The 22600-nt window shown below is 31.6% G+C and overlaps 2 protein-coding genes across 2 annotated transcripts; both read left to right on the forward strand.

Moving 5' to 3' along the window:
• Positions 1–8371: 8371 nt before the first annotated feature.
• On the forward strand, positions 8372–10355 carry LOC131038742 (FCS-Like Zinc finger 14). The gene is made up of 2 exons (XM_057971280.2): positions 8372–8948; positions 9767–10355. Exons 1-2 carry the CDS (start codon positions 8464–8466, stop codon positions 9909–9911), a joined length of 630 nt encoding a protein of 209 aa, XP_057827263.2. The 5' UTR covers positions 8372–8463; the 3' UTR covers positions 9912–10355.
• A 10493-nt stretch (positions 10356–20848) lies between these two features.
• LOC131038756 (FCS-Like Zinc finger 13-like) lies at positions 20849–22273 on the forward strand. The gene is made up of 2 exons (XM_057971296.1): positions 20849–21312; positions 22129–22273. The coding sequence occupies exons 1-2, from the start codon at positions 20849–20851 to the stop codon at positions 22271–22273; spliced, it is 609 nt and encodes a 202-aa protein (XP_057827279.1).
• The last annotated feature ends 327 nt before the right edge of the window (positions 22274–22600 follow it).

Here is a 22600-nt window from a genome sequence, read left to right on the forward strand (position 1 = left end):
CAAATAATAGTGATAGAAGCATTGTTGTAAAATATATTATGTATTAGGGTTATTTATTTTTGTTTAAGTCTAGTGAAATCATGAATATTATAATGATTCATTAATGTAAAACTATGAAATGTTTTCATTGGGTCTTTGGTGAAATTAACCTTCTAAAACAGGGGATCAAGGACATTATAGACTCTTTCACTAAGAATTTGGCACTTGATAAAATTGGTAAACTCCTGAAGCTGACCCAAAAAATTATGGAAGATATCAAGGTCATGAAAACAGACCATGAGGCTAGGATTGACAAGCTGGAGAATGATATTCAGGATTTAAAGGGTAAACTAAAGGTTTTGGTGGAGATTAGTAAGGAGGCAATGTATAATAGTGCAGAGGGTCTCAAAAGAGTGAACAAGAAAATTGCCACTCAGAAAGCTCATTTGATCAGATCCTACCTGTCCCCTGACATCAACGTGGACAAGAAGAACCAGGATGTGCAGACCTCCACGGGGCCCTCTACCAGGACCAGGAGCAAAAAATAAGAAAGGGGCAGTTCAAGGTTTCTCATGGAAGAACTCCAAGAGATCAACAATAGGACTATCAAGAAGAATATCGAGCTCTAGAAAGATCTCAATTAGTTGTTTTTGGCTTGTGTTTTTTGTTGTTAATCTTTGTGGGGTTTTTCCCCTATTTCTGTTGTTGTTTAGCGGTTGTTTAGACTCTGGTTCAACTTCGTTTATTTATTTATTTGATGGATTTGGGTTTTGGGTCCCTTTAAAACCCGTTTATCTTAATCAAAAACTATGATAAGGAAGCTATTAAAATACAAATATGAAACATAGAGGAAGAAATAATTATTTAATAAAGCATTATTAAAATATAAATATAAAATACACCACTTTAAAACATATAGGAAGCTAGTAAAAATGAAAATAGATGAGAGACATTCTTGGAAGAAATAATAATTTAGAAACATTTGATTGGAATAGTAATTAAAATATATTGTAGTGAAACAAAGCAATATTTTGTTAGGACTTGTATTGTATATAAAGAAGTGAAAGGTAATTTGGTCAGTTTCATTTATATGTATCATTTTAACAATTAGAGATTAATGTACCAATTTCATTATGTTTTAATGGAAAGATTTCATAAGCTATCAAGTAGAAAAAGTTGGAAGTTACTACAATGGTGCCCCACCTAGTCAAATAATAAATTAATTTTTTAAAATTTTAAAATGTTTATTTTATTAAAAAACAAAAGAAGAAAATTTTTATTCAATATATTTTACATATTCATATCTATTTTGACACATTACATTCCACTTGATACAATAGATTTCATGATATACATGATTTTTTTTGTACTTCTAATTTTTTCCCAAGAAAAAAACTTATTCAATGTTAACTTTAATTGTTTAGTTTTATTTTATTTTTTTACATGAATTACATGAGAAAGAGATTGATGCTTTTATTTCATGAAATTGTCATAAATGCATGTATAATTTTGGAAATACAAAAGTGACCATAAGATGTCATGTTACATACCTTGTATGTAGTTAGTAAATTGATAGAGGATGAATAATGATTATTGAATGTTACTAGTCTTACATAAATACAAAATTTCCTACCAATGATAAGTATGGAGAGATGATGATTGCTTTCATTGAGTGCACATTTCACTTCTCCAGTGGATATATGGTCTTATATTGATATTTCTAGATCACAACTAAAATATATAGCATACATATGAGTATGATAGCTAACATTGAAACATTTAAGTATTATTCATAGAAAGAATGGTTATGATCACATACTAGAAGTAGGAATCCAACCCTACAATATTATATAGGGATGTGTCATGTTTATGTAAGTGAGCTCCTTACTTTCCCTTTATTTTATAAGTACAATATAACTATCACTAATATGTAAGTTATTTCTCACAATTAGGAGCTCTTTAAACTTGGTGAGCTTTCAATATCAAATATGACATTCATAAAATGAGAAAATAGGATTCTTCTTTCTCTCATTTGTTTGTTTAAACTTAAGTTCAATTTTTCATGTCTATAATTGTGTTATTCTACATATTCAGAATTCTAAAATCCAATACTTCAAAATCATCAGAATGAACAAAATGTGAAAGAACATAGACAAGAAAATATTAGAAATCCTCCACAATGAAATCTTGTGTAAGAAAACCCTTCTAAAAAACTTAGCTTGTGGAATTGTTTCATTACTTAAAGAAAGAAATGAGATTGAAAAACACCCATCATAATACATTAGCTACAACTTTGGAATTATCAATTTCTCAAGTCAAATCCATCATTGGACACATTGACACATGAAAAACGTAAAAGGAGCTGGTCATTAATTCTATGTAGGAAATTTGTCATACTATGATGTAAAATAAGAGGAAAACGCTTAGAAAAAAATATGCACAATCTTTACTAATTCCAAAACTAATTAATCCATAGTGCTCAGTTGTATGCTCCAATATTAATTTTATTAGTATACTCATGGAGAGATTAATAGAATTTTTGTGATACAAGGTTGATATTCTTTTACCAATCTCCATGTAATCTAGTCATGAGGTCTTGAAACATTTACTTAGGAAATTATATTATGATTTTTTCTCCACCAAATACCAAAATACTTTGACCACATAAAATGTTGTGGTAAAAAAATGTTCATGTGGAAATCCCTTAAGTTGTGAAGGAGAATATAGGGGATCGAATAACCCAAGATTTAAAGGCTCTCGTAGGCTCACTCATCTAGCATGATACACAAATATCTTCCAATGGTATTAAGGAGGGTTACCATGATGAGGGGCATTGCATATCTCATATTGTCCCCTAACTTTTTAACATGCTTTTAAAGGGGATTCTATTAATAAAATATCTTGCAAAATTTAAAAAGTTGAGTCAATTACATGTACTATCAAAATCATGAAGTGGTAATACCACATCTAGTGTAAAGGATTTCTCACATTAACTGCTTTCAAAATCAACTTGTGAAGTTGCTTCAACAATGACATTGAGCCTACAATCTCAACAACAATTTTGTGGACTCAAAGATTAATGAACAAATTATTCAAAAAATGAAAAAAACTTAAAAACTTACGATAAATAATAAAAATCCTACTATCACAAATAAAGACATATAGACCAAGCCAAACCTAATAAAAATTAACAACCATTTTTTAAAAATGATTGTCTAAGAATGAGGGGAAACCTATCCAAGTATGCATTTCATCTTTTAAATAAATAGACTTAGCCCTTACATGCTAAGGGCCAAAGATCATAAAGAATTTAAAATGCAAACAAAAAGCATATAAAAAAACGTGATTAATGTTTCAACTATGACAATAATTGTCATTGCTATTTAATAATGAACCCAACTAAAAGAAAGCTAGTTCCAAAACATGTCTAAAATCTGGCCTATATCATTACAGCACATCAGCCCACAATTCAATATGTTGGTAGGAAGGAAAGTTAAAAAAACGTATCTTGGCCGGCCTGTCCCACAATACCCTTCAATGACTAAGTCCCATGCGGAGAACACAGAGCAAGTCTTTTCTCATGTTTGACAACCCCTTTAAAAACAGATCAATTTTCAAATATTTTCGTGTGCTGGTTTGATTTAACTCTGGTAAAGCTGATGGAATTCCTGACGTGAGAGAAGTGTATTTAGACCCAACTTCTGCATTAGATATTGGACAGGTGAAGGCCTTGGAATCCTTCTTGTTCTTGATCATAATAGCAACAATGAGCAAAGCAATGCCATGCCCGTTAAAATGTAAATAAAATATGCGTGCAAATTGATGAGAGCCATCCTACGAAGAAATAATGATTTAATAAAATTTGATTGAAATATTAATCTATAATACATCACATTAAACATGGTAGGCATGGTAGGCTTTTGTTAAATGGGGAGTATATAAGGCTTTTTGTTAAGATAGGGAACATGTCTTTTATGATAAAAATTTGTGCAATAGATGTTTTTATTGGGAAGCTAGTAAAAATGGTAATAAAATATGTATGTAATAAATAATAATTTAAGATTATGCGATTGGGATATTAATCTAAAAACTACATTGAAATATTATAAGATTTTGTTAATCTGGGGAATATGATCTTATTGTATATAAAGAAGTGAAAGCTAATTTGGTCACTTTCATTTGCATATATTATCTTTACTATGTTTCAATAACAAGAGTTCATGGGCCAAGCGCTACCAAAAGGTTCCTAAGAATCTTAAGGCAATTTCTCCATCTCTCCCAAAAGTGATTACAAGTGCTATGATTCAACCTAACTTGGTCCAAGAAACCAATTTCATGATTTCTACCAATAATACAAACTTTATCATCCTTCCTAAGGCTACTACCCAATTCTCACTCTCTCTTTTGAAATTTTGGAAGGAACTTGTATACTATAAACATCCATTAATCTTGAACCCTTTAGCATCTTTTAATTAATAAAGATCTCTCCAACAAACTTGTCTATGTGGGAAGCTTCATTTCTTCCCGAATAAGGTAGATTGGGCAATGGTACCAAGTATCCAAGGCAAAGATCCACCTTCTATCTATATTAATGAAGGAAATGAGATAAATCATATTTAAACTCTTATAGCTAACTTTTATTGCAATTGCATGATTGATTATAGGGAAATAAATACTGTCATTCCAAAGTTACTTGTTAATGTCCTTGGTCTTATGTATGAGCTAGTTATCAAAATGTATCATAAATGTGTATATTATAGGGCACTTTGATGATATTATATTATTCTTATATATGCCTTAAGAATATCTTGCCCACTTGTAGGAAGTGTAGTGCAATAACCTACTAAAGTGAAATGTTCAAGCCACATACATGCATTATCAAAATCATGAAGTGGTAATAAAATATCAAGAGCAAAGGATTTACCCTGTGAACTAATTTAGAATGAATTTATGTAGTCACTTTGGTGCTAAAATTATCTCATGCATCTATATATGTAATTCAATTAAAAGACTATTGGTTCATAAAGACTAGAAACCATTAAAGTTAAAGGAAAAAAAATCAAATTGCTTGAAGGTGAGAAAATGTTGAGAAATATATACAAATTCATAACCAAAATATGTGAAGATCAATCTCTATCCAATAAACCAATCAAAGGATGAGATACAAGTTTTAGACGACTACAACATGAAAATTTGAACTTATATGCCCTTGTATCTCATCTTTTGATTGGTTTATTGTATAGAGATTGATCTTCACAATCTTTGGTATTGAACGCATATTTTTCAATAGAAAAAACCTAGAAGATCACAATAGATGTTGCAAACTCTTACTTTTCAATTTAGTATCGAACAAGTTGACAAGGATAAGGGAATAAAGCAAGTAAACATGTGCAAACCAAGCCCAAAATTTTTCAAATATTTAAATTTTAAAAACATTGGTGAGTACAAAAAGATAAAATGTAAATAAAATATGTGTGCAAATTGATGAGAGACATCCTATGAAGAAATAATGATTTAATAAAATTTGATTGAAATATTAATCTATAATACATCACATTAAACATGGTAGGCATGGTAGGCTTTTGTTAAATGGGGAGTATATAAGGCTTTTTGTTAAGATAGGAAATATGTCTTTTATGATAAAAATTTGTGTAATAGATGTTTTTATTGGGAAGCTAGTAAAAATGGTAATAAAATATGTATGTAATAAATAATAATTTAAGATTATGCGATTGGGATATTAATCTAAAAACCACATTGAAATATTATAAGATTTTGTTAATCTAGGGAATATGATCTTATTGTATATAAAGAAGTGAAAGCTAATTTGGTCACTTTCATTTGCATATATTATCTTTACTATGTTTCAATAACAAGAGTTCATGGGCCAAGCGCTACCAAAAGGTTCCTAAGAATCTTAAGGAAATTTCTCCATCTCTCCCAAAAGTGATTACAAGTGCTATGATTCAACCTAACTTGGTCCAAGAAACCAATTTCATGATTTCTACCAATAATACAAACTTTATCATCCTTCCTAAGGCTACTACCCAATTCTCACTCTCTCTTTTGAAATTTTGGAAGGAACTTGTATAGAATAAATATCCATTAATCTTGAACCCTTTAGCATATTTTAATTTATAAAGAGCTCTCCAACAAAATTGTCTATGTGGGAAGCTTCATTTCTTCCCAAATAAGGTAGATTGGGCAATGGTACCAAGTATCCAAGGCAAAGATCCACCTTCTATCTATATTAATGAAGGAAATGAGATAAATCATATTTAAACTCTTATAGCTAACTTTTATTACAATTGTGTGATTGATTATAGGGAAATAAATACTGTCATTCCAAAGTTACTTGTTAATGTCCTTGGTCTTATGTATGAGCTAGTTATCAAAAGGTATCATAAATGTGCATATTATAGGGCACTTTGATGATATTATATTATTCTTATATATGCCTTAAGAATATCTTGCCCACTTGTAGGAGGTGCAGTGTGATAATCTACTAAAGTGAAATGTTCAAGCCACATACATGCATTAGTGTGATAAAATATCAAGAGCAAAGGATTTACCCTATGAACTAATTTAGAATGAATTTATGTAGTCACTTTGGTGTAACATTATCTCATGCATCTATAGATGTAATCCAATTAAAAGACTATTGGTTCATAAAGACTAGAAACCGTTAAAGTTAAAGAAAAAAATTGAATTGTTTGAAGGTGAGAAAATGTTGGGAAATATATACAAATTCATAACCGAAATCTGTGAAGATCAATCTCTATCCAATAAACCAATCAAAGGATGAGATACAAGGTTTAGACGACTACAACATGAAAATATGAACTTATATGCCCTTGTATCTCATCTTTTGATTGGTTTATTGTATAGAGATTGATCTTCACAATCTTTGGTATTGAACGCATATTTTTCAATAGAAAAAACCTAGAAGATCACAATAAATGTTGCAAACTCTTCCTTTTCAATTTAGTATCAACAAGTTGACAAGGATAAGGGAATAAAACAAGTAAACATGTGCAAACCAAGCCCAAAATTTTTCAAATATTTAAATTTTAAAAACATTGGTTAGTACAAAAAAATATATCAAACTACTTTCAAAATTTTGATCCTAAATAATGTTTGAAAGATAAAATGAAACTTCCTAACTCAACAAAATTTAGAATTATGTTTTAGATGTAAATCAAAGAGATACAATATCAAATGAGAATTAAATCTCTAAATATGATGTAATTTAATACATTTGAATATGAATTTATTAAACTTTTAATTGATGAAATGTTAGAACTTGTACAAATATAACATTTCCTGAGTAACTATGAAGTAAATAGATATAAAATAGATTTAGAATAAGCATTATTAATTTTTTTATTGTTAATTTCTAAAATATTTTACGAATTGTCATGATTCCTCATATTTATGTCTTTAAAACCAATAGATGTAAATTGACTCCAATACAATCTCAAAAGTGATATTTTATTCTTATCTTTAACTTAATTTTTAAATTATATAATAAAAAAATATTACCTACAATATAATTCAAAAACATTGCATTTCAACAAAACAAAATTGGCTATAATTTAATAATAAAAAAATTCATTCCATAATACAAAATAATGTCGATTATGAAATATGACAACAACTATAATCAAAAAGTGATATGAAAACAATTAGATCAACATAATTTTTTTAATTCTATAATAGAAAAAGATTGGCTCCAAATTAATATTAGAAGTTTTCTATAAAATAAAATTGATTTCAATATAATAAACAAAAAAAATTATATTTCATAATATTGGTCCAGAACCTTCCGAATACAAAATATTGTCATTATGGAATGGGACAATGAATCCAATAAAAAAAACATATGAAAATAATTCATTATTAGTTGCTTTCTAATCAAACTAATTTACTTCATACTACTTAGACTCTTTACAACTATTATCCAATTAAAACATGGACAAAATAAATATTATGTTTTAAAAATATAAACAAACTATTTTCATTTGTCACCAACTAAAACCCTAAGAAAACCTGGCCAGAATCTAGCGTTAGGACCAATGTGGGCCACAGATGGTGAATACTTTAAATTGCAAACAATTAACATATGAATAAATGTGATGGATGTTTCAACCATGGCAGTAAATTCAAAGCTGTTTATACTGAACCCGACAAAGAAGGCCTATACCACAAAATGTTTAGAATCTAGCCCATTGTATTATCGCACATATTTTCACCCGTACAATGTGCTGTAAAGAAGGAAAGAATAAAAGTATGGTGGGATGTCTATAGCAGTAAAACCAGATAAAATAATCAGCAGCGCCTCTGATTTAAAGAATGGTATACATTGAATTCATTTCTAAACCGTGGTTTTTCACTTTGCAACAACTTGCCAAATGATTGAGAATAGATATTTATATGGTGACCCGATTCACTTAATCTCTGAAAGCATTTGTCTGTTTGACAAGAATGGCAGTCAAGCAAGCAGCAGCCATACAGAACACACAGAGCAAATCTGTTCTCATGTTTGACAGCCCCTCAGAAAACAGATCAGTCCTCAAATATTTTCATGCACTGGCTGGATCATTTAAGTCTAGTAAACATGGCGGTATTCCTGAATCAACAGAAGAGTGTTTGAGCCCAACTTCTCCTTTGGATGTGAAAAGTTTTAGCAGATATTCCTCAGGCGTAGGCCTTGGAATTCTTGCAGCTCTTGATGATAATAACAACAGTGAGCAAAGCAAGGCCATGCCCATTGTCTCTGTAAAACTGCCGTCTTGGAGTAAATTGGGGAGAGAAGAGGAAAATGGTGGAAGATTATGCAGCTGTAAAGAGACTGTTTATGAAGATTCTGGGCCATCAGCTTTCTCCTCGATTGAACCTGCTGGATTTCTGTATGCTTGTTACCTGTGTAGGAACAAATTGTCCCACCAGAAGGATATATACATGTACAGGTAAGATTTACAATAAAACTTGCGCTCTAGGCTGTAAGAACAAATCCCTGCTTCTTTTAGTTGGATAACCCAGTACTTCTTTTTCTCAGAATTGGTTTAAGGGCAGTTGATTTCAATTCCTTCATCGCATATTTCATTCTTAACTTGGTGAACCGAAAAAACTAAAAAAACATTCTTCCTGCTTTTTTTTTTTCTTAAATTCTTAACTATCATGTAGTTTTGATAAGATAAATGTTTATCTTTTTGGTTTAGATGAGGAGTAAAATTGTTATTGATTGTTTGATTATTGAATTCAATGATATTCAAGTTTAGTGAATCTAATTTAGATAATAATCTTATAATAGATATAAAAAAATCTCTGATTTACAAATAAGAACCAATAAATTTGTGAAAGTTGTAATTGAATTTGCACGGATTGCAACTTCCTACTTCTGACAAGATAGGTAACAAATAACTTATATAGAATTGTTAAATAAAAACAAAAATACTGAACCATAACCTAATCACTTGTATTTAACCATTAAAATAGAATTGATAATCTTTACAAAATATAACTGCTCGGTGGTTGAATAAGGTGAAGCACATATGCATTAAATACATTTTCCTGTATTTTGAAGGTTAGGTTTGAATTTTTGAAAGCTAATGCAGTCATTAACGTGTTTTGACCCCCCAACCAAATATTCTAGTAGTGGTTTGACATTGTAGATAATAAGCTATAAGTTAACGTACCATATAGCTCCCTGACTTCCCTCTAATTAATTCTAGCATTTCATGTCTAGTCTAAGTAAAAATTTAACATGAAATGTGATGTGTTGCAGAGGTGACAAGGCATTTTGCAGCGAGGAATGCAGATACCAGCAGATTGCAAGTGATGAAAGGAAAGAGCGCCGCCCATCTCCCAGTTGTTCATCATCTTGTTCGCCCATATTCACAATCACTCCCATGGCTGCTGCCTTGTACTAATACTAATACTTCTACTGTTGGATTTCCATTATAGTTTCATAAAGCACTGTGAGAAAGGCTTATGCAGAATATGAAGGCTTCGTGGAATACTTTGAATGCTTGAATTTGTGCAATTTTGTAAGGGGATTATGATGATTGGCCAGCAACTGAGAAAGCAACGTATACACATAAATTTTCCCGAGAAAGCATTGAAAAGCATATGCATGTTGAACTGTGCCGATTTCTCTCAATCCAGCAATTTTCTTGCCGGCCTTTGGCTTTCCACTGAGCAGTTGAACTGTTTTCAACACGGGGACGGAGAAAAACATTTTTGAAGTTTGACAAATATGATGTATACTTTGTATGTCAAATTTTGGTATGGAGTTCATATCTGAAGTATATAAGATGAGTGAATGTTGTTTATATTCATAAAATTAAAAATTGTCTTGTAATTGTTATTTTTAATTATTTCAGGTTGTATTTGATTGCATGACTATAATGGCTATAGGAAAAATTATGTTTGATTTAAATTTTAAGAAATTATAAGTAAATAATGTAATAATTAAATTTAGATGAATAAGAATTGATATTGTAATATTGAAACTAACAAATGAAATATGAGGTTTAGAATGTGTTTATTTATTTCAATGTATTTTGTTATTCTTAAATTTTATCGATCTATAATCATTAATGCAAATAAAATATTAGATAGAACATTAAGTTATTATGAACGTGTCTATAGACATTCGTGGATTTATGTTCTATACAAAAATATCACATATGATTTAGTTCTCTAACAAAATTATGTCATGCAAGCACAACAATGCCTTCTAGAACTAAGACATTTGAAAAGTGTTCCTCAAATGATTTCTACTTTCAAGCAAACACGATGCTAATGAACAACTTTAGAGGTTTGCTTTGTGAGGATTGAAGTGTAAAACTTTCTTAGCCTTTAGTTAAACTCATTTGCAGGTTTTATAATATCAAAGAGACAAAATATAGTCATCCAAATGCCTAGATGTTTTAGTATCTATTGATGAAAGGATACAATTCCTAAAGCTACTACTTGACAATGTGTTTATATCTATGTCTTTTCAAATTAAATGCATTAAAATTTAGTCTTTTTTTTTCATTTTAATAGTGCCCCAAGGCTTGTCTTTAAATATGACATCATATATTCTCAATTCAAATGTTTTGGCACTTAAGTTAATAGAAAATAATGTAACTTGATTAAAAGATCAAGTTGGGATTAGTAGGAAATATAATTGAATTTAAAGAAATAATAATAATCATGATTTGGTTAGTTGGTTCCATTGTTTCAATCATTTTTGTTATAGTTGATTACCCCTTTAATAACCTCCTTGATTTATAACAGGGTTTGGACCCTGCCAAAAACTTAACTTATCTTGAAAAAAATCACTCATGATTTTGCCAAAGTAATAGAATTGCATTCGTTATCCAGTCAAGGATGTACAAATAAGTGAAATGAAATATGGTATAGCTAAATGGATATTGAAATAGATTAAAAGAGGGATAATTAAAGGGTTTGGGTGGATTTTATCATGATATACACAAATTATCAATCAAATTATGTATTAAGACGACATATTCTAGGAAAACCCCAAATTGTGTAAAATATGAGAAAAAATTGTGACGTATCCACAATTTTCCTTTATATATTTATCTACTTTGGCAAGATTGTGAATTAAATGCATCATGCATATGATTTTCTTGCAAACAAGGCTGTTGTTGAGGGTGCTAATCATATAGAACTTGCCCCTTCGGATTTTCCTATCTCTTGCATGAAACTTCTCTCTTAACGGACCTTTCATTCAAAAACTTCCTTCATTCCCTATTGTTGGTGTGGTTGTTCTTTCGTAAGTGCCTATAATGAGGGTGTTCGCCTTCGGGGCAATATCCTTGCTATTGACATTTATTGGGAGAATCTCCTCATTAAGGAGAGGGTTTTGTTGTGGTTTCTTTTCCTAGATTTGCCATTTTGTCACTTATAAGAGTGAGATTGTATGGGTTCTTGTGTAATTATTTTCCTTTATGGTTAGATGTGGGATATCTTATGTTCGGCTGGCAGTTTTGGTATATTTGGGCTTCTTGCTTGGCATTGACCTGTCCCATGAAGCTGCATGCTGGGCTTATGGGTTTATTATCACGGTAGATGGATACCTTGGTTTCCTTTGGATATTTTGAGGATTTCTTTGGTATTGGATCTTCTATGTCAATCATTTAATTTCGTGGTTGGACTCTATTAAAATACATTGAGTCTGATTTTCTGCTTTTTTGGTAATCATTTCTCTTTCTGGTTAGATATGGGTAACTTTGCCATGAGCTTTCGTTTCACATTATGTAGAGTTGGTCCTTCTATGGAATCATTTTGTTCTGCGGGTACCCTGTTGGTTAGGCAGTTGCTTTAATGATTGGGTCTGTTGTAAAGATATGAGGGAATTATTTTTCATATTTTCGTATGAGTTCTCTTGCTTGGTAGTTTATCTCATGACGTTGAGATAATCATACATCGGTTATCCTTTTCTCTGTTATATTCCGGATGAGGGACAGGTTATTTGGTGGTGCAGATGGCTCCTTATCTTGTTGTTGTTGTTATGGCTTTTGCTTTGGATTCTTTTATGGATAGGCCTCTCCCTGATTCCTGAGGATTTTTTCCATCCTTCTCTGCTTATTATATGGATGGGCATATGTTTGCTAACTATTCTTGTGTTGTCAGGACTGCTTTTACTTGGTTCCCTTCTGGCTGTGGGTTTGTTCTCTGCAGGACCTTGGAGTCATGCGGTGCATAGACAGTTTGGTCCCTTTTGGGTGATGACACTGTTTTTGTGGACATGGTGGTCTCATTTTGGGGTGCCATCTTCTTCACTGATTCCTATAAGCTTTTTCTAAGCTTCCTTTATATCTAATGCGATTGATATTGTAATCAAGGGTTGTATCTGGGTTGCCTATGGGCTTTTGTAATGGGTAAATAGGCTTTTGTTTTTTGAGCAATACTAAAGGGTTTTCTTACTGGTTCTTTCCCTTCAATGCTCATCGACCAGATTTAATATAATTTCAGTGGTTCATCCACTTTTATCAAAAAAACAAAAGTATAGTAATTGGAGTAAGAAACCAAAATCCAAAAGGATAACCAATCATAATAGACAATTCTTTATGGTTTTTAATGCCGATAGAGATGTGTTTCCAATATTTATACAAATGCACATGACAAAGCATTAGTAGAAACTAATATAAGTATCAAGCATAATCAATTCATAGTTTTTTAAGTTTTGGTTAACTTTCAAAATTAAATAAACAAAGGGATGTAAATTTTTAGTTTTGAAAATAGAGTCATGGGTGTGCGGCCAAGTTGCCACTCTATGAAACCATATAAAAGAATCAAAAAGTCAAAGGTAGCCTTTTATAGGGAGTTTTTAATGAGTTGGAACTAGTGTGACCCCCTCAATCTACACAAATATGAAGTCAATCAAATATTAAAAATGAGATCACTATACATATGTTTGTTAAACAGTTAGGCCAATTGTACCTCAGTCTATGTGTGCATGGAACCATGCAATCATTGGGAGTGTAATAGGATATGAGAAAAGTATACTTTCATTATAAATGGCATCTTAAAAACTCTATAGAAACATTAACAAATCCATTACAAAGAAGAAGAATATCCTAGGTAAAAATTTTCATATTAAAGGTCAAATTTTAGAAAGGATTGTGATTATTTTTCTTATACATGGCTTTTGCAATTTAGTGACTTATTATTTTTGTTAATATATAAATTTTATTGTAATTAAGAATCTATATTTTATTTCATTATGCAAGTTTTAAACAAATATGTTGAAATAAAGCAAGTATAGAAATTATTTTAAAAAGTCTAATAGTTTGTGGAGATTAGAGCCTAGAAGTTTATATACAATAGCGCAATGTGTTTCCATCAAAAGAATTGAAAAAAATAACTCAATAGATTTTGTATTAGGGTCAATAGAAATTATCAAATATGGAAGAATTTGACACTTCTAAAGAACCTAATAAAACTAAATTTGGGGGAAAGAAATTTCCAAAAAAAAAATATATTCACGTATAGCCACTACAAAATTATTTGTATAGAATATGTCCCTTAAATTTTTTGGATAAAGGTGATCATCTAGACCCTACATATAGTTGGGTATGTGGTAGAGGATGCATAATCACTATTATATTGTGATCATGGATAAATTTAAGACCTCCCACTAATGATCTATTTCGGGACATTCAGATAGCTTTCACAAAGAGATGAGATTGTGATTCTTGAAATATTTCAAATGGCTAATGAAGATTAATATTAGTTTCAAGGATTTTGTTGTGCTAACACCATGAATACACTGACTCCAAAAAGAAAGAAAGACGTAACATAAAAAATGCATTTAGCAATATATCACTATGCTCAGAAAATTGACTTATTTATGAGACTTCTCAATTTTCTAAGATCTAGATTAAGGCTCAATAGAAGATCGAATAATTCAATTAGTATACTAAAATCGGCCTAAATAGGAACAAAAAAATTACCTTCCACTACTACATAGAATAACATATATGCAACATTCCATATACAATGAGTAAGGCATGCACTTGTTAAGGTAAGGTATGGTTTTGTTAAGGAGTGACGTTGTAAAAATAGCAAGCAACAATTTAATAAATGAAGGGGAAAAAGACATGTAGGAAAAGATACCACTTCTAAGAAGGTTGTGACCAAATGAAAGGCACAACCCTTGACTCCCTCATGCAGGGTATATAATTAAGATAGATCAACATTTCAAGGAAATCAATCAAGGAATTTAGATCACATCATCTCTAATATAAGTATTCTATATTTTCATACAACAATATGGAGATATAGAAAATATTGTGTTATGCAATATTATAGTATATTTAATACATAATTTCTCATATATTTTGGTATAGGTGATAATATGAAATGCTATTAAAACTAGATTTATAACTTATTTATTAAGTTACTTATTCTACTACAAATAATCATGTTAAGGTTAGTAAGGAAATACAAGGAGGGAGAGCAGAGATGATATCCCCTACTAAGTAGACCACCCCATGTTGAATGGATGAAGTTCCTACCACTTGTTGCCCAAGGGGTGTTGTATCTGTCCCTTGCACATAGATAAGAGGAGTGTTATGGGTGTCCTATTGTGGTTTCCTCTCCAAACTCTATGATGGTTGATTTTTTGAAATGAATTAAGAATAGACATAATAATAGGTGGATTAATAAGGTGACATGAATAGGGAGGGTAGAGAAAGGCTCCCCCACTAACTAGACCACCCAATGTTGGATGGATGAGGTGTCTGCCACTTGTAGGCCAAGGGATGTTGTATCTTGCCCTTGGGCTTAGTGTTGGGGATCTTCTAGGAACCCGATCATGCTCCTCTCATTAAAGCCCTATTATGGTTAAATTCTAGAAATGATCTATAGATTTAAGTATGTGATGTTAATTGCTTATTTCCTTTTAAGTTCAATGGACATTAGATAATTTAATTATCGAATGTTATTTAAATTAAGGGATATTGTAAATGATTATTAGTACAATTGATTATATGTGAACAGTTGTATGTTATTAGATCCCTAGTTGGTCTTATGAATTACATTTCAAATATTGGCTAACATTATTATAGGGTTTACACCATAGATTATGTTGGAAAGGAAATTGTTAACTAGCAAGTTTGTCTTGAATTTGAGATTTTAGGGAAAATATATGAAATCTCCCAAGAGGGGACATTATAGATGTATTGTATATATTAAGATTGCTAGTTCATAAAATGTTATATATGATATGGTTATTAGTGTGATAGCTGAGGTTGAGGCTTTTGAAGTCATATTAAATAGGTAGAACGGGGTTATGGATCTATATGGAGAGGAGAATCCCTAAACTAAAATATTATACAAGGATATGTGAGTGTGCTCATTAGTGGATGTTGATTCTTATTATGAATTTTGTATCTCTAGATTATATGGAGTGACATTGAGATACAACGCCTAGTTTTAACCCACCCTTCCTCCCTACATTTGCGTTTAGCATAGGCTAGCCAATTATTAACCCTAGTAGAAAGGGGTTTATTTAGATACTATTTAGTTAGCATTTAGAGGGTTTAATGATAAAATGGAGTAAAAAATGACATTAATTTCCTTGAGGAGGTATATGCATAAGATAAAATGTGATAATATCTATATGTTTATCTTATAATTTTACACTCATTGTGATGTCCATGTTGGAATAAATAATTTATATATTAATTATTCACTTAATTGCATTAATTCATTAAATAATTTATTATTTAGTTAATTAATTAATTAGGGATAATTAATTAATATTTATCTCCATGCATAATGCAAACTAGGAAAAGCAAACTATGTTTAGATTTTGAGAGTTTCATGCATTTCATTAGTCTATTATTCTATTTGTGCATACATGACTGATTTGTGCATTTTGTTTTAACTCTCAGTCTATCTTGTAAACTCCACCATTTAGGGTTTCTATCTTTAGAGTTATATATATTTATAAGGATTTCATATCCTTCATTGTAACTCAAGCAATTTCAAAGCAATTCAATCAATTTCATTGTTATTGTCTTCAATTATTTTGTTTTCCAATTCTGTCTTTATGTGTGACAGGTATTCTTGCAGAAGATAACTAGGCTTGTGGGATTCGCATTTCACAAATTTGAACACAGTATCAGAGCTCCAGATCTGAAGATTCTTGTTCGCTTTTTTTGGAGATTATTTGCATGCACAAAAATTTGTTCATCTTGGATTAATTTGGAGAGCACAATCAGTTCCATAAGGCTTAATAAAGTTAGGATCACCTCTTGTTTTGCATAAATCGGATACAAGGAGTCTGTTTTGCAAGGGTTCGAAGTTTGAGGGTTTTCTCTGTTCCAAAGGGTACCTAAAAATTTGGAGATTTTTGCGCCCAAATGGACCTCATGGCAGGATTCAAAATGTCGATTCCATGAATTTTGATATATAATTTTCCTATTTTCGGTGACAGGGGCATCTAGGACATGATTTTTTATTGGCACACTTTACGAGGCATGAAAATCCATGCGATCGTATTGCCTACACGTGCGTTAATGCCTATGTTAGAAATTTTTTTCTATAAAAATTAATGGGCTACAAAATTACATTGCATCAGAGCTAACGTTAGCATGACGTCAGCAGTACGAACCACCATGCATGGCCCCTATGACCCTCTTTGTGCCCTAAAAGAGGGGATTGGTTTTTTCGCTCTAACTTGAGCATACGGAGTCAAAATTGGGCAAACCATATATCGTTGGAAATATCTTTCCAAGCCCGATCTAGACATAGAGATATTTTTTTCGAAGTTTTTTTATTTTGCAGGATTTTTTGGTAGTTGAACTCAGAAGTTGTTGTTTGCACTCCCGAGGGCATATCTTGTCATCCAGACTCTATTTTTCAAAAAAGAGACATAGTCGAAAAGATGATTCAAAGCTCTATTCGGATACTAGGTCCATTTTTTTAAACATCTTACCAGACAACCATCTCTTCTTTCCGAAGTCAGCAGTTCTTTTTCTAGTCCTTTTCTGCCTTCCTATGATCCGAGCTCCATCTTTCTTGTCTCAGATCTCTATTTTTTTTAGCATCATGGAGAATAGAATTCAGATTTAGTGTACCTGTCATACCTCTCCCTTATCAGCATTATAAGGGGGTTTCTAGTATTGGTGCTAATGCTTCCTTGGTTTCACGTTGGAGTTAGCTATATATTCAGTACTTGTTCCTATGTACTAAGAAGATGCAATGGTTGTTTACCCATGCATTTCGGTGAGATGGAACACTTACCATATCGACACTCTTGCATTCCTATTTCTAGAGGTTCTTTTTTCAGCATCATAGCAATCTTTCTATGATAGTGTTTGCAACTTCTTCACGCTTCAATGTTTGTTCATGCTCGTCTTTTGTTCCTGTTTTTTGGAACATTCTAGTTTGGAGTCTTCTTAGTCCTTCACTTTTGTTTTTCTTTTGGAGAGGATTTTTATTCCCACTAGGTTTTCTCCTTTTCTCCCTTTCTGAGAAACTTGCATGTTTGTTCATGGGTACCTCATCAGGCTTTAATCCGGGACCCATCTTGCATTCGTCTCTGCATGCGTGTTTCCTACATATTTTTTGCCTCTCTCCCCAGTTGTGCATTCAAGGGGGGTGTTGGAATAAATAATTTATATATTAATTATTCACTTAATTGCATTAATTCATTAAATAATTTATTATTTAGTTAATTAATTAATTAGGGATAATTAATTAATATTTATCTCCATGCATAATGCAAACTAGGAAAAGCAAACTATGTTTAGATTTTGAGAGTTTCATGCATTTAATTAGTCTATTATGCTATTTGTGCATACATGATTGATTCATGCATTCTATTTTAACTCTCAGTCTATCTTGTAAACTCCACCATTTAGGATTTCCATCTTTAGAGTTAGATTTTTTTATATGGATTTCATATCCTTCATTGTAACTCAAGCAATTTCAAAGCAATTCAATCAATTTTATTGTTATGGTCTTCAATTATTTTGTTGTTCAATTCTCTCTTTATGTGTGGCAGGTATTCTTGCAAAAGATAACTAGGCTTGTGGGATTCGCATTTCACGAATTCTCACAGTCCATCCCTTACAAATGGTTTCATTATGGTCTTCTAATTTCTAAGCTTGAATATCAATCTCTATTGCATCATTTGGATCAAACTAGACTCCCTAGCATGAAACCAACCTTCACTTTATAGTTAGAGCCCCCACTCTTTGACACCAATTACCCTTGGTACTAGTGTTTAGACAGTAGCATACACACACATCTAAATTCAAAACTAAATTTAGTTTCCCAAACTTATGAAACCCAAAGTCTCTCCCTAATAAATTTTCTAACATATAGTTGACAAAAAACACTATTTAAATATTTTAAAATTACATGCCCCCTCTTTCTCTTATTCTATAATATAAAAATTTATGAACTTTTCATTTCCCATTATTATTAATAAGTTTCTACATATCCACCATCTCCATGCATTCCTCTCTAAGGACTAATACCCATGTGATATGCTTGAAAATCCTTAGTATATATAAAATATAAAATAAAAATAAAAAAGATGGAGAGGCTTCCCCTTTGGTGAGGAGGGAAGTAATATATGAACTTATGTATCCACTATAGTAAAGACCAACAAGAGAGAGGATATCTTGATGATAATAATTTTTTGGAAGATTAACAACAAGGATTGGGATCTAGGAGACGTGTATACCATTTATCTTTAATTTAGATTTGTGTATAAGAACCATTGTTGAGGGGTTGAATCTTATAATGAATATAGTGGAGAACTTGTAGATTCATGTGTCAAATTTTTTCAATGACATGATTTTACAAGCACATTCCAAGGGGACACTTTGTACCACTGTTTAATCTATTTAAATACACTTATTTTACAATTGTAGTAATTGATAATTGAGTTTTTTTATTTCTATTTAGATAGAGATGGTAAATAAAGCTAGGTCAAGGAACTATAGGCTACACATTAAATGCCCTAGAACCATATAGTAAGTAGGTAGATGGTTCATCTTTGATAGTAGTAATAGTACAAGTATTTTCCTTTCAAGGCTAGATTGGCATCATTAGTGAGAGAAGGAAGTGGTAAGCTCAAAGATGGTTCCTCTAAGACATGTCCATAATTTATACAATTGTATTTCCCATTTATAATATATGTATAGATAACTTTCATTATTTTTGTAGACACCCAAAATGACACACTATAAACCATTGTCAAGATGTTCCCTTCATTCCACATCGCATGCACTATCCAAACCATTCATCCTCATGCACCCATTTCATTGCCTCTTGAAGCAACTTGGATGCCAAATTAAAAATGAATAAAATATAAAAAGCAAAAAAATTCATAGAATTCCAAGGATCACCATGTCATAATACAACCACACACCAAAGTAACACAAAATCTAATCCCAAAGCCATATAAATCAAAGTGGCCATAAATGCCCACCAAGAAAAAAAACTTATGGATCCCAAAACAAAAATAAAAAATGCATCCAAATGTGAAATCCAAAACAACATTCAAATCGACTCTTCCAAAAGCTTCCTCTACTTCTAAACATGTACCACGTAAGAATCTTCCATCTCCTACATCATTTTTGGGTCCTTATGTCCCAAAATCTGCTATCTTAGAGCCTCCATTATCTCTTGCATCCAAGTCTATAATCCAATCAACCACCATTAAACAACAAAGACTATCAACCATTCAAGTTACAAGAAAAAAGCTTCGAGACGAGGAAAAAATCTAGAGGATCACAATAAATGTAGCAAAATCTTTTCAATTTTGTATCAAACAAGTTGACAATGATAATGGACTAGCACGAATAAAAGCATGCAAAACAAGCCAAACTAAGACAAGTCCCTAACAAATCCTAGAACTTATTTCAAATATTTAAATTTTAAAATAATAATAATAACCCAAGTGTGTATATATATATATATAAAGCCCTGCACTTCATCTTTTGAATAACTAGTGTTAGACCCCCAAGGGCCCAAGATGGTGACTAATATAAATTACAAACAACAAACATATAAAATAACGTGATGATCGTTTAAACCATGGTAGTAATTCTCAAAGCTGTACCAGAACATGTTCAGAATACCGCCCATAGTTTTACAGCACATATGTCCACAATTACAATGTGCGGTCAGGAAGGAAATAAATGGTGGGATGTTTGTACTACCTAAAAACAAATTAAATAATCAGCTCCTCTGATTTATAGACTGGCAACCATTCAATCCTTTTCTAAACCATGTTTTTCAAACTACAAAAGCTAGCCAAATCACTGAGAAGATTTCATATGGTGCCCCGATTTAGTTGATCTCAGAGGCCGTTTAGTTGTTTAAAAGCATGGCAGTCAAGAGAACACACAGTAAGATTCTTTTCATGTTTGACAACCCCTCTGAAAACAGTTCAGTCCTCAAATATTTACGTGTGCTAATTGGATTTAAATCCATTAAATATGGCGGAAACCCTAAAGCAACAGAAGGATGTTTAAGCCCAGCTTCTCCCATGGATTTGAAAGGTTTTAGCAGATATTCGTCAGGCGTAGGCCTTGGAGTTCTCGCAGTTCTTGATGATAATAACAACAATGAGCAAAGCCAGGCCATGCCTATCGTCTCTGTAAAACTGCCCTCTTGGAGTAAATCGGGTAGAGGAGAGGAGAATGGTGGAAGATTAATCAGATGTAAAGAGATGGTTTTTGAAGATTCTGGGCCCTCAGCTTTATCCTCGTTGGAACCTGCTGATTTTCTCTACGCTTGTTATCTGTGCAGGCAAAAATTGTCCCACCAAAAGGATATATTTATGTACAGGTAAGATTTACAATAAAACTTGTGCTCTTAGAACATATTCCTGCTTGTTTTATTTGGACACCCGGGCTAATAAATTATCTAAAGTACTCAAATCTTATTTAGTGGCCATTTATTTCTATTGGATACTGAACTTAATACCATAAGCACAGTACATTGTTCTCTTTCTCAGAATCAATTTACAGGGCAGTTAATTTCAATTCCTTCATCGCATTATATTCTTAACTTGGCTTTTATAAGTAAACAAAAGTATTTTCCTTTTCTTATTTTTCCATTAATGGAGTTTAATTGGTTATTCTATTCAACAATCAAAGGTTAATTTTGGTTAAGATAAATATTTTTATTTGTGTAGAAGAAATGTAAAATTGTTATCCATTATTTGACAATTGATAATGTTTAGATTGAGTGAACCTAGATCAGATGATGATCTCACAAGTATCTGAAATTTTAAAATAATATGTAAATGTGTAGATCAATAATAATTTTAAATATACGATTCGTTTTAATCTACAATCAATAATATTCCATTTCTATCAAAAACTAATAAATAATCATATTGATAAAAATTCCATTAAACTGAATAACTACTTTGTAGTCAAATGGTAAAGCCGATATACATTAAATACATTTTTCTGTATTTTGAAGGTTAGTTTTGAAAACTAATGCGGTCATTAACGTGTTTTGACCCACCAACCCAATATTTTAGCAGTGGTTTGACATTCTAGATGAGAAGCTATATATTAACATAATGATTCCATCTAATTCTGACAATAAATGTCTACTTAAGTAAAATTTAACATGAAATGTGATGTGTTGCAGAGGTGACAAGGCATTTTGCAGCGAGGAATGCAGACACCAGCAGATTGCGAGTGATGAGAGGAAGGAGCAACGCCCATCTCCGAGTTGTTCATCATCTTGTTCGCCCATATTCACAATCACTCCCATGCCTGCTGCTTTGTACTAGAGTACTACTGCTGGATTTCAATCATATTTACAGAAAGCACTGTGAGAAAGGCCTGCACGGAATACTGTGAAAGCTTGGATTTGTGCAATTTTGTAAGTGGATTATGATGGTTGACCAGCAATTGAGAAAGCAACGTATACATATAAAATTTCCCAAGAAGGCATGGAAAAGTATTTGCATTGAACTCTGCCGATTTCTCTCAAAGTAGCAATTTTCTTGCCGGCCTTTGGCTCTCCACTCAAGTAGTTGAACTATTTTCAACACGAGGACAGAGTAAAACAATTAGAGTTTGACAAATGTGAGGTATACTTTGTATATGAATTTTTG

This window comes from Cryptomeria japonica, chromosome 3 (assembly GCF_030272615.1).
Source record: "Cryptomeria japonica chromosome 3, Sugi_1.0, whole genome shotgun sequence".
Classification (NCBI taxonomy): domain Eukaryota; kingdom Viridiplantae; phylum Streptophyta; class Pinopsida; order Cupressales; family Cupressaceae; genus Cryptomeria; species Cryptomeria japonica.

Coding starts and splice junctions, on each gene's coding strand:
- LOC131038742 (XM_057971280.2), top strand. CDS start 8,464: ATGGCAGTCAAGCAAGCAGCAGCCATACAGAACACACAGAGCAAATCT. Junction 8,949..9,766: donor AAGGATATATACATGTACAG/GTAAGATTTACA, acceptor GATGTGTTGCAG/AGGTGACAAGGCATTTTGCA.
- LOC131038756 (XM_057971296.1), top strand. CDS start 20,849: ATGGCAGTCAAGAGAACACACAGTAAGATTCTTTTCATGTTTGACAAC. Junction 21,313..22,128: donor AAGGATATATTTATGTACAG/GTAAGATTTACA, acceptor GATGTGTTGCAG/AGGTGACAAGGCATTTTGCA.